The following is a 16,933-nucleotide window of genomic DNA, read 5'->3' on the forward strand; positions in this document are numbered from 1 at the left end:
GGGACTTTCATTTCGGTAGTTAGGGTAGGTTAAAGGTCATAGCCGACTTAATAACTCTGAAAGAGATCAGCACCGTATCACCTTTCGCACGCTGTCAACCGTGAGGCAAGGCGTTTACGTTACGTGCGGATAAGTGTAGGTGTAGGTAGGAGCTTCATACAAAGAATACTGACCAACTCGAGTTGATACGGTTCCGATCCCTTTCCGGGTTGATAAGTGTGCTACGTCCTTAAAATTGAATATTTTTTAAAAGAAAACAATAGAATAATTTAATATTTTTTATTATAACGAGTTACTTATAATTTACATTACCTATTTGGTTAATTTGATCAATTATCTGGGACTTTCAGTCTTTCGTAAACTTTGCGTTATCTATCTTTAAACAGGTTGATGCGTTGTTTGGGACTTGCTAAGTCCCGTTTGTACAGTTTTATTGGATTCAATAGTTTCCGTTTGTAAAAATGATTTATTCATAACATGAATATTGTAAGCTGAACACAATATTGATACGTCACAAATTGACGGTGAATACGTCCCACAATACAAACTATTAGATATAAACCGTGAAATGTTGAATAATTTTTGAGATAAAGTATGAGCCACTGCGTCTGTAAATATGCCGACATTGCAGACTGAAATATGGCCCGCGGGGTCACTTTATACAACACGTCATCTTCTTTGTCCACAACAAGAATACTATTTTTGGCATTTGCGTAACATTGAATACATAAACAAGGCACTTAATTAAGACTAGGCACAATTACACCCGAAATTAATTTATATTTATTTCTAAACAATACTAAACTGCATCGTCACTATTTATACTTAAACGGAATGAGTTCAACACTGCACTAAACTTGTCCTTTTGCCTTTTCAAAGTATCGTTCTTATCAATTTTTGGTAACTTCGCTATGCTCTCGGTGCTCGAGGTGTCGGTTTGATACGCCTCCTCGGGCGTGGGGGGATTCGATTTCATCAGCCGCGGCTTGAACAGCTGGGGGCCGCCGTTCGCGTATATACTCTCCAACTTTGACTTTAAATCATTTCTACTCATGCTAATGTCTCTTTCTTCTTCTTCCTCACTGGCGGCTTCCTCGGCAGCTTCCGGGGGTTGTTTTGCTTCTGGTTCTTCCGAACTCGCCGCTCGCAGCTTCTGCGCAGCTAAAATCTCTTTCTTCAAGTCAAAGAATATAGCTGGACGTTCGCGGCTCACAGAAAACTCAGTATTTTGTATCACATTCCCTGTGGAATTCGAGCGCCTTCGTTTGTCTTCGGTGTCGTTGAGTGTGTTGATTTTTCCCTGAAATATGTTGCTCAGTTTTGACATAAAATTGATTTGTCGATCGCTCCCAAATATTATGGTTCCATCGCCTTGGGACCCGTTCGATTGAACGCTTTCCCGAGGTTTGTTCTCTTCGAGTTCCTCGAACGCTTTGTTTTTCGACGGACGCTTCGGTACAGTGTAAGATTTCTGGAAAGGGGGGATCACCGGGAACGTTTGGTTCGCAAAGAAGTTTGCGTCAAAGGGCGGAGGCGTCGGGATATAAGGAGCGTCTTTTATATCTTCCGACGAGTCATTGAGCGTGTTCTTCTCAATGGTGTCCGAATATCCCGACTCGTCGGTTTGAGAATTCGTTTCGCTGTCAATGTACTCAATAGGTGCGTTTCCTTCGTCCTCTTCATTGTTATTGTCGAGTATGTCCGCTTCGCCAGTGTCCGCTTTCTCCTCCGTCACTATGGGCAAGTCTTCTCTGTGCACCTGCGCGATGACGTCGTATTTGGATAACACCTGGTTACCCAAGGACGCGTCCGAGCCTGCATCCGACAGTTCGCTGAGGGACTTTCTGTGGATAACATTTTCGCCCACTGCGCCCACTGTTTCCTCGTCTATCGGATCTTTCAAGCTGATGATTTCTCCATAACTGTCTTCCTCTGCCTGCAACACTCTGTCCAGCATGTCAATTATCTTCGCCTCTCTCTCCTCGTTGTTCTCAACAACAGCAGCGTGTTGTAGCACTATCTCTTGAGTTGCATACGGCACAATCTCATTATGGGAAAGTGTCTCTTGCATTTCAATGTCATCTTTGTTACTGTCCTTCGCCTGTATGTGATCCCCTGCGCTGTTACTACTTCTGTCCATAGTACCAGGAGGCGTGGGTGATTCTACAACTATCTGTATTGGCGTCTTTCCATTTTTGTTTGCGTAAGAGAATTGTTTTATATTTTCTTCTAAATTGTTTTCCTCTGGACTCTTGTAGCAACACAAAAACAGAATGTACAATGGTATTCCTGAAAACATACAAAAAATATATTATAACGATGATGCGTTAAATGATTTCCACGAATAATTGATTGTAAGTTTCGTTACCAATTAAAATCCAAACTATAAGACGTAGCCATGTTTTGAGGCTGATGAATATCATCAGGTGGATGTTGACGTAGATGCTCAGTAAAGGGACTAGTGGGAATAGTGGAGTCTGTAAAGAAAAACAAAATAGATGTGTTAGTTTCGTTACCTACATTTTTTTTTAAAGACAAAGTTGGTCACGAACCACAACTATCGTCGTGAGACTTGGTCAAATGGCCAGTGATACAAAACTTGTGTGTATTGACAGTGCGAGAGCGATAACAACTGTCTACAGTATTTTTGCGCACGGGTTATGCATAGCTTATTTTTATTGCTTTATAACCTAGAAACAAGAATAACAACAAAAAATTGTTCTGAATTTGCTTTTATGTGTAAAAAAATAGAAAAATTCATATCAATGAATGTATGAAACATGAACATAGAGATGATTTAATTTGTTGCCAAATAAATTTTTTTCTTTCTTTCTTTCATTCTTTCGAACTATTAAAACATAACAAACATCCATTTAAGATTCATTCTCACAAGAGAAAAACTAAAATAGAGTCCAAATATTTATTAAAAATGAAAAGTTCTAATTTCCTGTCATGTTCCATAGAAGATTTTTTTCATAAAAATCTAACCCTATCATGCTTTCAGTATACTGGCCTTGGTAACGTCGTTTCTCAAATCCCACTATATTTCGATGAAAGCGTGCCTCTTGTTCTTGCGAATAAGCCCCCATAATTATTTATAAATACAGTGTGAGTCACGTTAAAGTGTACATATGAAAATAGATGAAAGTAGACCTATTTTTATCGACAAAAAAGAGGTCAAAAAATTTTTAAGATTTTTTTTTAATTTTTTGCAGATTTTTTTTTCTTCCAATTACTTATTGTAAAGAAAACGTAATAACTTTTAAACTAAGCGGTATATCCTGATAAAATAAAAACAGTAATAATGCTAAATAACAGGCGATACTAAAAAAATACATAAAATACACAAAAAATGCCAACAAATAATAAAAAATGAGACTTTTTGAAAAAAATCTGCTTAAAAATTCGCATTTTTTTGGTTATTTGATAAATTTCTCAAAAAAATGTCCCTATAATAGGTGGTTTTTATTACTTTGTATTATTCTCTATCGTATTATCTTTGTAAAACCAAAAATCGCATGACTCTATCCCTATCACAACATTTGCTATGATCGTTTGAACAAAGGCTTGCCACAACATTATTCTCCGCTACAGGTAGAGACAATTTTAATTTTAACTAAAATGCTTATTTTACTTCGAAATCTTTTATTTTTATTTGAAATCTAACTTGTCTCTATCAAAATTACAAATCTAGAGCCATTTTCAGTTTCGTTGTTAACGAAGCGTTGAATGGCGCGCCCGGAGAGGCTTAGTTCAAACAATCATTGCAAACGTTGTGATAGGGATAGAGACATGCGATTTTTGGTTTTACGAAGGTAATACGATAGAGAATAATACAAAGTAATAAAAACCACCGGTTATAGGGGCATTTTTTGGAGAAATTTATCAAATAACCAAAAAAACACGAATTTAAAAGCAGATTTTTTTCAAAAAGTGTCTTTTTTTATTATTTGTTGGCATTTTTTGTGTATTTTATGTATTTTTTTAGCATTTCCTGTTATTTAGAATTAATACTGTTTTTATTTTATCAGGATATACCGCTTAGTTTAAAAGTTATTACGTTTTTTTACAATAAGTAATTGGAAGAAAAAAAAATCTATAAAAAATTAAAAAAAAAACTCAAAAAATTTTTGACCTCTTTTTTGTCGATAAAAATAGGTCTAGTTTCATCTATTTTCATATGTACACTTTAACGTGACTCACACTGTATATCCCAATGAGAATGTGACGTGCATCTTGAGAGACATTCTACTATGAAGATGGAAAAATCAAATCGCTATAACTTCTTAAAAAGCAAATATTTTCGATTTGTAATCGCACTTTTTTATATACATTTGCTTATACAGTGTGAGTCACGTTAAAGTGTACATATGAAAATAGATGAAACTAAACCTATTTTTATCGACAACAAAGAGGTCAAATTTTTTTTAAGATTTTTTTTAAATTTTTTATAGACTTTTTTTTCTTCCAAGTACTTATTGTAAAGAAAACGTAATAACTTTTAAACTAAGCGGTATATCCTGATAAAATAAAAACAGTAATAATGCTAAATAACAGGCGATACTAAAAAAATACATAAAATACACAAAAAATGCCAACAAATAATAAAAAATGATGCTTTTTGAAAAAAATCTGCTTTTAAATTCGTGTTTTTTTTGGTTATTTGATAAATTTCTCCAAAAAATGCCCCTATAACAGGTAGTTTTTATTACTTTGTATTACTCTCTATCGTATTATCTTTGTAAAACCAAAAATCGCATGTCTCTATCCCTATCACAACATTTGCTATGATCGTTTGAACAAAGGTCTGCCACAACATTATTCTCCGCTACAGGTAGAGAAAATTTTAATTTGAACTTAAATGCTTATTTTACTTCGAAATCTTTTGTTTTTATTTGAAATCTAACTTGTCTTTATCAAAATTACAAATCTAGAGCCATTTTCAGTTTCGTTGTTAACGAAGCGTTGAATGGCGCGCCCGGAGAGGCTTATTTCAAACGATCATTGCAAACGTTGTGATAGAGATAGAGACATGCGATTTTTGGTTTTACGAAGGTAATACGATAGAGAATAATACGAAGTAATAAAAATCACCGGTTATAGGGACATTTTTTGGAGAAATTGATCAAATAACCAAAAAAACACGAATTTAAAAGCAGATTTTTTTCAAAAAGTATTATTTTTGATTATTTGTTGGCCTTTTTTGTGTATTTTATGTATTTTTTTAGTATCGCCTGTTATTTAGCATTATTACAGTTTTTATTTTATCAGAATATACCCCTTAGTTTAAAAGTTATTACGTTTTCTTTACAATAAGTAATTGGAAGAAAAAAATTGTATAAAAAATAAAAAAAAAATCTCAAAAAAATTTTGACCTCTTTTTTGTCGATAAAAATAGGTCTAGTTTCATCTATTTTCATATGTACACTTTAACGTGACTCACACTGTATAATCAGAATATAATAAGTAAAATCCATGCGCAAAAAATAAATTTCTTTTTGTTGACCGGTGTAATTGGCCATAAAACTTTCACTGAACACATTGTCACATAGTCCTTCGAGCCGGATATGTAGTCTCACCGTGAAGTGCGTGGTGGGTTTCTGTGCGCGCGGCTGTAGCGCTACGGCAGTTAGTAACAACAGTGCGGCGACATTGAGCACTGCTAGCGCCGCGCCGCGACGGGCCGCCAGCCGCCACACTAGCGCCGCCGCTGCGCTCGCGCACGCTGCAAAAAACAAACGCTATACTATGACTTATCAGGACTAATTACCAGCACTAATTAAACCAGCACTAATTAAAATGTGTGTTCACAATTTGTGATATAATATGGCATAATCATATAAATATCCTTGGACATTTTACACTGCGCTTCTAGTCCCAAACTAAGCAAAGCTTGTACTATGGGTACTAGACAACGGATATAAATATACTTAAATACTTTTTTTTTTTGTAAATACATACATATTAGGTATACATAGAAAACACCCAGTCCAATACAAACAAATATCTTCATGCACACAAATGTTTGTACTGTGCGGGAATCGAACCCGCAACCTCCGGAATAGTAGTCCATTTCGAACCACTACACCAAACGGCCGACTATATGCAGGTGACTATGCTCTTGATATTAATTAATTGTGTCAAATAAACCTGAAAGAAGGCGCTTTTTGTGTGGTGAAAGATCCAAACTATTTTTGCTCTTCATTAAAAAAAAATGTTAGCGTCCCACTATGAGGAAAAAGGTGTATTAACGTTTATTATATCGATCATTGCAACGTAATTGATGCTTACCGAAAAGCAGCATCAGAATGTAGACTAGGAACGAGGTAGCTTGCGTGGGCGCCTTGTCTCCGCGCCCCACGAGTTGCCGCAGCGTGCTGGGCGCCGCCTCCGACACACGCTCGGAGCGGTACCTGCAACATTGAAAGAAAGAAATAAAATACATTTATTTGGCACTAGCTTTCCGCCCGCGGCTTTGCCCGCGTGGAACTTTGTCTGTCACAAAACAACTTTATCGCGCGCGTCCCTGTTTCAAAAACCGGGATAAAACTATCCTATGTCCTTTCCCTGGACTCAAAATATCTCTATGCCAAAGTTCATCAAAATCAATTCAGTGGTTTAGGCGTGAAAGCAAGACAGACAGAGTTACTTTCGCATTTATAATATTATTAGTATACATACATAGATTACAACAACAAATTAGAAAACTTAACAGCATAGTAAGTTAATTTGGAAATGATTCCAAAAAGGCTCCACTCAGCATAATGCCGCAGTGCGTAGCACCATGACGCTGGTTTTCAGTGGTCGCCTGATTACAGTGGCCAGGTAAACATTGATAACAACATCGATATCCTTTCGTAACGCCAGTGGATAAATTTTAATCGATTCAAATTAATTAAATTATTTGTCGATAGTCGATGTGCAATTATTTTTATGATTATTAGTAATAATTTGTTATTGCACTAATTACTAATACTCCCGCCCCTCGTACTAAGCTAAATATGCTTGCGTCACGAGTGAGCTCACAACAATTGTCGAGCGGCGGCGGGGTACGAACCCACGTTCCCCGGATCACGAATCAGCCAGTCCGACTCCTTCACCGTTCGGCTATCGTGGCTTAAAATTATAGTCGTTTTTGACGAGAGAACGTAACAGAAAGACCTATAAATAACACAAATACGACAAACTTGTGTCGCTAACACCTGTAGGCCTAAGATGCGCGCCGCGATAAGCGGTTATCACGCCATTTTATCGATTTTGCCCATACATTTGACGTCGATAAAAGTTTACACGGCGCGCATCTTAGGCCTACTGGAGTATATTAGAGTTGTAAATTGTAGGTGAATAAAATTGTAGGTACGTAGTGCTGTGCGAGCTGAATTCCACTGTATCGCGTCGTAGCAAGACTCGCATTTATTTAAATCGTCTTGCGGAGTAATCCTTCTGTACCGGTACTATTACTTATTCTGTGGTATTACCTGAGGCACAGCAGCGCGACGGCGGCGGAGGCGTGCGCCAACAATGCGCCGGCGCACAGCGCTCGCACCAGCTGCTCCAGCGGCACGCAGCCCGCCAGCACCGCTGGAAGAGTTATATTGAAGTGCTCATTCAAATGCACGGATACTAGGGAACCGGAAAACATTTCAATCTTTGGACAATTTCACACAGCGCCAGCTAGCCCCAAAGTAAGAAAGAAAGAAAATAATTTTATTTTGACAACCACAGATTCAGGCAACAAAGACATACATAAAAAAAAATATTACTAAGTTGCCAAAAAAGGTCACCCACTCAGTAATATCTTGACAGTGTGACTGCCAAGACACTGATTTTCAGTGGATGCCTTTTTGCCGCGCTATTTAACAAAAACAGAAGAAAGAGTAAAAAAATAATAATAAAAACCATAAATTAAGCATTCAATAAATTAATCAATTATAAAGCAACTTAATGCTTGTGTTATGGGTGCTAGCTTAATGGATATATACTACTTATATAACTTTTTTTTAAATACATACATATTAAACATGAGAAACACCCAGACCCGTCACAGAAATTAATATTCATCATTTCAATTTCTGCCCGGCCGGGAATCGAACCCGGGACCTCTCGGCCATAGTAGTCCGTTCTGAACCACTACACCAAACGGCCGACAAACGACATCTCATTTTGGTGTCAAAATGAAAAGTTTAGTATTCATGAAATGACTTTTAACTTAAGGTCTCACATATATCACGTAAAGAGAGAGCTAAAAGTTACTTAAAAGTAAATCTGATGTCCAATACTTAAAGGCTAATGTGTGCTTGCACTTTGATATAAATTATTCTTTGTCCGAAATTGGAGCTTGACCACATCATCTATTAAACGTGACATTAGCTGACAGTATTCGCCACAGATCACCTAAACTAAAGGGAGATGTGAAAATGGGGCGGGGCCGGTGTCGCAGCAATATGCCCAAAAACAGAACACATTGCTCGTGAAAACAATGATGAGAACAGCGATGTCATAATGTAAACAGTTTGCATTGCTTGCGTAGTACTAAAGATTATTCGAACGTTGAGTACGTGGTTGATGAGCACATATTTTGATTAGTTTGTGTGTGTGAACTTTTAATGCAGTCTTTCCCAAAGTGGGCGACAACGCCCCCTTGTGGGCGCTGCAGGCTTAAAGGGGGGCGGTAAGAGACCCAGAAAAAAAATCGGGACGTTGTGTAGAGGCTTGGGAGGCGTCATCTACTAGGAGGACTCTTAGACATCGACTGAGCTCGACTCTTGACTACAAAAATGGGGGGCGCTAAAACATAATTTATTCTCAAAGTGGGCAGTAGACTAAATAAGTTTGGGAACCGCTGTTTTAATGCGACACAGTTTCGAACTCAGCGCATTAGTTGGCATCTCTCTATATCTCTATGGTACTCACCGATGAATGCAGCAGGCAAGAGACAAGCAACAACGGGCACGCGTCCGTTGGACACGCGCGCTAGCAGGCTCACGCCAAGCCCATCCGCTGCCATGCTGTATAACAGTCGTGGCAGCGGGAACAGCGCGCCACACAAGCTGTAATAACATACATAGAACTGTACATTCATCATCTACATCAAGTAATTTACGGTTGATTTCCACCTTCGCTGACATCAAGCGCGTATAGATGACCCACGCTGAACTGTCCCACCAAACTCAATGACAGGGGGGCGCTACCATCGTTCAACTATATGGTTTCCAACATGGCAAAAATCGGAACCAGCGATCCGGTATTGACGGTGGCGCCCCGCTGTCAATGTCATGGATAGGACAGTTGAATATTTTGGAACTATAGATCTGTGGCCTAATTCACGTACTTTGACACAGTCAAAATCTCGTTGACGTTTAGAAGTCGACCTATTGAAAAACAGTTCTAAATCCGTATTCACAAGGGTCATTTTGATAGAACGATTACTCGATAGGAACGCAACTCAGCGATTTGTTGTCGTTGAAGTTTTGTTACGACGTGATTATAAGGCTACTGTACATTATCATCATCATCATCACGTCATTTAAAGTTGACTTCCACCTTCGATGAGGTCAACCGCGTACGTCACGTGAACGTACGAATAACTACGTCATAATGAAGCAAACTTGGCGGCGCTCTGTAGCAGACGAGGCGAAGAAAATCGGCAAGACTTGGAGCGAGATCAAACGCGAAGCTCAAGCTCTGCCCCATCTAGGGGACATAGGACCTTAAGTCTGTCTTGCGCAGTCGCGTAATAATTGTGATATTTTGATCAGATATACTACTTATAAAATACGCAAAAAAAAAAGAATTTAAGGAGTTTCCATTGGATTTATTTACAAAAACAAACGCCGAGTAACGCCAATATTTAATTGCTGTGGATCAAATGTTGGACATACCTAGCAGCGATGCCGAAGACAGCGCCCACCGTGACGATCCAGCGCGCCCACTCCCAGCCCACGAAGGAAAACGCCGCCACCACCGCCATCATCGGGTCCTGGAAATAACGCACATTTAGGCCCAGAACACACGGTGAAACGCAATTGCAACGAAACTGCAACTTCTAGTTACTTTTGAGTTGCATCTAAGTTTCTGCCATAGATTCCGTTGAGAGACCACACATGACGCGACCATTTCAAACCGGTTTCAAACTCAAAAGTAACTAGAAGTTGCAGATTCGTTACAATTGCGTTTCACCGTGTGTTTTGGGCCTTAGAAAGCGACAGCCACCAACTCAATGATCTTTAGACTTCTGCAAGTTGCGGTATTCTACAATGACTGAAGAATTTAATCACCTGATGCATGATTGAAGATGGGATTTGAGAGCTTTCGTGTTTAAACTTGAGAACACTCCAAGCCATTACACTTGAAGCTATGACAATCGGAAGTCGGGTGAGGCGAGGCGAAGTTGCTCGAAGCTAAGTGAAGTGCGTGTCTACACCATCTACTTCGCTGGTAGGAATGTAATGTAGCGGAAGGAATAAGACACTGATTACTGACCAGGTCATAATACGGCACCATCATGGTGACGACGATGGAGACGCTGGCGTAGGCCACGAGCGCGAGCCCGAACACCGACAGGATCGCGAGGGGAATCGCTCGCCGAGGCTCCTTTACCTGTAAAATACATAATTAATAATTATTCATCTGGATTTATTGGTGATGTGCTATCCTAGGAGTGAATCGAGAGAGTGATATTAATATGCTAGCATAGTACAGTAGTACTGGTTCAGTAAAGCAGATGCGCCAGGCTTACTGACGAAGGGGGTACGCATGTGAACGTCTTAACGGCGCCTTACGTGCTACCCCACTAAGGGACCCGTCAGATTTTTACTGGAGAGCCCCACATAACCCACCGGAACCCCCGAACCGGTGGGTATGCATTTCAATACATTTTCCTGACGCAAAAAAAAGCTTACTGACGATGAAACCTGATGATCATTTGGTGCCTCAATTGATGGGATTTAGAAATGGTGTCGAAACCTACAAACCCGTTGAAGCAGAGAGTGCTACACGAGTGGTAACAGAATAACAAATGAAAATTACTTCTAAAACCAGTAATGTGGTCTCCAACCGTTCAACTCTATGGTAGCGCTGATATTGTCGAAGCTCATGTACCGGTAGAAAGGCAAAGTAAAAATGGTTTCATAAAAGGCAACATACGCATAGTAACAGAAGGCCAAGTAAAAATGGTTTCTAAGGCTGGTTTTAGAGTCACGCTGACGCACTCTGACCGTCAACGCTGACAGTCAAAATGCATGAAGCGTCGGCCCCGAGCGATCAGCGTCACTCAGGAACGTTCCCTTCAATTACATACATATTGATCTGTCAGCGCCGACGATCAGCGAGCGGTCAGTGCGATTCTAAAACCCACCTAATACCCGTCAAATAAGGTCTCGAACCGCTCACCTCTTCAGCCGTAGCACTAATAGTGTCGAAGCCCATGAACCCGTAGAAGCATATGGCAGCGCCGCGCAACACGCCCACGGCGCCGTGCGGGACAAAGCCGCCGTCGCCTTGCCCCGCCGGCACCTGCTCCGCTGGCAGCTTCCAGTTGATGGGATCGGCTGGAAATATGTTTAGAAGGAATTGAAAACAATCGAAAAGTGGCCTAAAACATCTGAAACCATAGCTGATTTAGCCATAGCTGACAAAAAAGAAAAATAGTAAGTACCACCATCAGTAGCCTTATTCACGTAACAAAACTTCAACGACAACAAATCGCTGAGTTGCGATACTATCGAGTAATCTTTATATCGAAATGATCCTTGCGAATACGGATTTAGAACTGATTTTCAATGGGATGACTTCTGAACGTCAGCGAGATTTTGACTGTGTGTGTGTGTGTGCCACAGGTCTTCTGGATTTTTTTATTAATAAAAAATAATCTTTAATAATAAGTAAGCACAGCCAACTGGTTTGACTGATACAAGTATTTTTGTAAACATCCAATTGATGAATCAACTCCCGTTATAAGTAACGAGAAAACGGAGGTATTGAAGAGGATTAGGTATCTTTGAGCGAGCCTCACAAAAGTTGAAAAATAGTCTCACCTGTAAATGCGCCGGCGCCGACGACGAACAAGAGAGTGGCGACGTGCAGCGCCGCCATCGCGCAGCCCGCCCATACAGCGCGCGCGCCGAAGCACAGCAAAACTATACACAAACAAACAACAAATAAGGGTGCGTTCACACAGCTGCGTGTCTACGAAGAGACGGGCTGGTGCATGCATCGGCCGTTTAAGGCGATTATCATACTGCGCCGCGCTCCGCCGCGGTCCGCGTGATTTCATACAAAAAATCCCGCGCGCAGACGCGTTGTCAGTGTGTTGTGCCGCGCGTGTTTTCTATACAAACTGAGGTACTTGCATACAATGATTAAATCTGTCGTCCCGCGTACCGCGGCGGAGCGCGGCGCAGTGTGATAATCACCTAAAATTCTCGTAAAATGTCTACACACGCCTTCCATCAGTCATGTGTCAATCACATTTACACGAGGCAAAATGATAACGGAAAGTCGGGAACCCTATCGTGAATGGGAAATTCATAACGGCATATTAAGTTTTTTTCCTTCTATCCGATCAGATTACGAGTTTTCCACTAGTCATGTCGTCTTTTACACGATCGTGCTCAAAATTCATCATCATACACTTGCAACAATTTATTTCATGCATTTCAGTCGACTATTGTGGTGAGCCCACTCGTAGCACAAGATTATTTAGCTTACCACGAGGGGCTAACGGGACTATTAGTAATTTGTGCAATACAAATTGCTAATAATTAAAAAAAAAACAGGTCTTGTGGCTGAAATGATGATGATAACACTTGCATCATATCAAATTACACGTTTGACGTGTACACATAAACTTTTTCGTCATCGTCGTCTAGAAACGGCTATTGGTCTCTAAGTAACTTGCGGAAAGCTTGCACATTTAGAGATTCTTTATACACGCCAGTGTAAACGCGGCCTAACCGTTAGTTACAGAGAACAATCGATCAAGTGACTCACAAAGATGACATAAATGTATTGCGAAACTATTACCTAATTAATTTAGCTTGATTATCAAGCTACAGACTTTCTGCGATCAGTACATATTATTTAACTCTCTCTTCGTTCGTCAATAAAATCAAAAAGTGATTTTTTTTTTATATGCAGAACAAGGCAGGTGTTTGACAGCAATCGCACCCGATGCTAAGTGTCTAAGATGGTAAATAAAATATCTGCCCTGTAAATGATAAGTGCCTATTCACTCTCGCCTTGAAAAGGCTTTGATTATAGTGTTCGGAAAGACAGCAGCCGGCGAATGTAATGTGATGTTGAATACCAACCTCCTAAGGCAAGGACGATCAGGAAAGCGAAGAGGTCGAAGTACGGCGAGAAGTGGTTAACGTTTATGGGCATGGTGGTGGTGAACCAGTCGGACATGGTGTTGTTGGCCGCCGAGTCCACAAACATACTCAGGCCTCGGGCCAGGCTCGCTGTAGCTGAAAACAAACGGAAAATGTGATTTTTGAATCATAGTTTGAACAGGATTGTAAGAAGACTGAAAAGTCTTAGGCCCAGAACAGACGGTGAAACGCAACTGCAATGAAACTGCAACTGCTAGTTACTTTTGAGTTGCATCAAGTTTCTGCCATAGCGTCCGTTGAGAGACCACACATGACGCGACCAGTTTGAAACTTTCAGTTTCATTCATCAGAATCATCAGAAAGTTGCAGTTGCGTTTCACCGTCTGTTCTGGGCCTTAGTGTGTTTCATAAGTGGTAGTAAATGATAACAATTTATAAAGGTTAGCAGCAGAGTCGAAAGCACGAACAAAGAGCTAATGATTTATGTAATAGCAGAAAAATATAGGTAATTCTAATTCGGCACCATAGATGTAGGGGCACGTTACATACTAAATTCGATACATTTTTACAATAATAAATCGATTATTGTGCGTTTGACTTTGAATGTATCCATATTCGATGTAACTCACCGAACACAGACTCGAATATGTTGAGCCAGCCGACGAAGAAGGCAGGCAGCTGGCCCAGCGCGACGAGAGCGTAGGAATAGGCGCCGCCCGCCCGCGGTATTCGCGCGCCCAGCTCAGCATAACATAGCCCTGGAGACAACACGAGGAGATACCATTTTAAACTTAATAACACCTAACTATCAAGCATTACAAAAAATATCGGCTAGGTAATGAATGAACGTTGAAATTAGTCCACTTTACCTACCCATAAACTCGAGAGCTATAAATTATTTAAAACTAGCTAGAACTTTCAGCCAGCGGATTTGTGGATGACTAATGCACTGACATGTTGTATATTATTATGATGCAAGAGTCCAAAAAATGCAGTCTGTTGGTATTTGTGATAATTATGATAAAATAATTATTCAAATCACCAAATTGCGAGATTGTGTTATCGATCATTGATCTTAAAACCTCTTTAAGGCAACAATAAAACATGTTTCCTAAGGAATTACTTTGAAATCATATTCAGGATCAAATAGGTAGATCGGGGATGAGACAGTAGATATAAGACGGCCTGCCTTGATCTTGAAATTGTAATACAACCTGAAAACCCTTGCCCCTAGATAGGTTATCAACAAAACTGTAATCTAAATTGAAAAAAAATCTGCGAAATGCTATTTGCATAATCTTATCCGATCTGTCATTAAACTGATTATTTCCTGACGATAATGTTTAGTCATCAGACAGAACGCGTGTGAAAATATAAAGCACAAATACGTCACGATGACTATAATTGAAAATAAATAGCTCGAAATTATGAAGTAAGAGGTTTCAATATACCATTTTATTTCCAAATTATGCTGGTAAGCGTACCATGATATCCAGAGCAACAGGTAGACCTGTTGCTCTGGATATAATGGTACGCATAATTCAATGGCTAGTTCAATGGTTAGAGCCATTGAACTAGAAAAAAAACTAAATGACGTCGTGTTGACGCTTGTGTCGTCAGTTCCTAGTTCTGAAGTATCTCCAAATGTATAGTTCCAAAATACTGGACTGTCCTGTCGATGACATTGACAGTGGGGCGCCACCGTCAATACCGGATCGCTGGTTCAGATTTTTGTCATGTTGGAAACCATGTAGTTGAACGATGGTAGCGCCCCCCTGTCATTGAGTTTGGTGGGACAGTTCAGCGTGGGTCATCTATACCAACATGATGCAATAAACGCTTATGACTATGAAGCTATGCGGAACAAGAATCCTAGAAGAAGACAACATTCAGGCATATTCACCAGATAACAACTAAGATTGGTAGTAATACGGGCAACAAAGGGTTATTACTTACTTGTAATAAAATCTAAATAATAATATGTTATAACTCAAAGGTGACTGACTGGGATTACTAATGTTTGGCCAAAAAACGTTTCCCAAATTATCACATCGCAAACAACGTTTCGCAAATTTTCATTTGGCAAAACAACTCATTGCAAACTTTTAATTCGCAAATGTCGTTTTTGGCATATTATTGTTTAGCAAATTATTATTTGGCAAAGTATGTTTTGCCAAATGTTTCATTTGGCAAAAATATTTCACGATAAACTATTTACAAAATAAGGGGCCATCCATAAAGTACGTCACACGAATTTCATGATTTTTTAAGGCCCCCCCGTCCTTGTCACAGGCGGTCACATTTCTGAGACCCCCCCCCTCCCTAGTGTGACGTCACATGTATTGCAATTTCACATCGAAAAATTATTAAATTAAAACAGCAGTTCCGAAATTAATTCAATTCTGAAACAATTGAAATGTGATGTCACGAAACTTAGGACCCCTCCCACCCCTTGTCACACCATGTCACACTTTGTCGACCCCCTCCCCCCCCCCTTTACGTGTGACGTACTTTATGGATGACCCCTAATTTGATTGGTGCATAGAATGGAATACAAATTCGCTTGTGGTTATTATTTCGTTTAGCGGGTAGTTAATATAAAATTTGTTCTGAATTAATTTTCATATTTCATTTTTTTTATCGAAATTTCCAAAAGATTCATTAACAAAAGAGGTGATTCTAGCGCTCGGCGGCCGCTGCCGCGGCACGCTCACTTCGCTCGCTTCGTTCGCTCGCCTTCGCGCGTTAAGGGTCACTGTTCTAACCTAACCTAACCTACTATTTTCTGCAATACCTACTTTCTGCAACCATACTATTTTCTGCAATCTCTTTGTTTTACATAAAATTCTTGTGAAAACCATGATCATGTCATGTGCCTTATGCTTTGATTTGTGGGTAACGGTGGGTAAGTGGGTAAGATGTGAAGTGTCAATTTGACCAAACAAATTATTTGGGATATAATATTTGGCAAAATAAAACATTTGCTATGTAAACATTTGCCAAGTAAAATTTGGCCAAATGATAATTTGACCAAATGAATTAGTTGCGAAAAGTACAGTTGCTAAAAGTTCATTTGGGAAATGAAACTTTGGCGATAAGTTGTTTGCGAAGTGAAATTTGGCGAAAAGTAATTTGGCCAAACGGAAGGATACCGACTGACTGACTGATATAGTGATCTATCAACGCACAGCCCAAACCACTGGACGGATCGGGTTGAAATTTGGCATGCAGCTAGATTTTATGACGTAGGCATCCGCTAAGAATGGATTTTACGTAGCTCCAACCCTAAGGGGGTAAAACGGGTCCACGCGTACGATATCGCGGGCGGCCGCTAGTACAGGATATATCACTCACCCGAGCACAGCGCGGCCAGGCCGGCCACGAGGAAGGAGACCACCACCGCCGGGCCGGCCGCCTGCAGCGCCGCCGCGCCCAGCAGCAAGTGCGCGCCCGCGCCCATCGTGCTTCCCGCGCCCAGCGCCGCCACCTGCCAGTAGCGCAGGCATCTGGAACAGCGCATTTGTCTCACAATCGCAGTTTTTAACTGGTGGGAAGCTCAAACTTGGGGTGCTCCCTCTATAGCTTAGTGGTCAGCACTTTTT

At 40.2% G+C, this 16,933-nt stretch overlaps 3 protein-coding genes across 3 annotated transcripts in view; 1 reads left to right on the top strand and 2 right to left on the bottom strand.

Annotated features, from left to right (window-relative positions):
* The window catches only part of LOC135075643 (cationic amino acid transporter 3), a 53,750-nt gene that overhangs the window by 826 nt on the left and 35,991 nt on the right, over positions 1–16,933 (top strand). The window lies entirely within an intron of this gene.
* LOC135075642 (uncharacterized) lies at positions 266–12,133 on the bottom strand. Its single transcript, XM_063970047.1, has 10 exons — positions 12,036–12,133; positions 11,392–11,549; positions 10,483–10,599; positions 9,882–9,979; positions 8,914–9,050; positions 7,479–7,581; positions 6,292–6,413; positions 5,580–5,725; positions 2,369–2,477; positions 266–2,289 (listed from the first exon to the last, which is right to left on the bottom strand). Exons 1-10 carry the CDS (start codon positions 12,091–12,093, stop codon positions 800–802), a joined length of 2,538 nt encoding a protein of 845 aa, XP_063826117.1. The 5' UTR covers positions 12,094–12,133; the 3' UTR covers positions 266–799.
* LOC135075397 (high affinity cationic amino acid transporter 1-like) lies at positions 12,876–16,851 on the bottom strand. Its single transcript, XM_063969842.1, has 4 exons — positions 16,686–16,851; positions 13,961–14,089; positions 13,311–13,466; positions 12,876–12,949 (listed from the first exon to the last, which is right to left on the bottom strand). The coding sequence occupies exons 1-4, from the start codon at positions 16,849–16,851 to the stop codon at positions 12,876–12,878; spliced, it is 525 nt and encodes a 174-aa protein (XP_063825912.1).

The sequence above is a fragment of the Ostrinia nubilalis genome, chromosome 10, assembly GCF_963855985.1.
Source record: "Ostrinia nubilalis chromosome 10, ilOstNubi1.1, whole genome shotgun sequence".
NCBI lineage: Eukaryota > Metazoa > Arthropoda > Insecta > Lepidoptera > Crambidae > Ostrinia > Ostrinia nubilalis.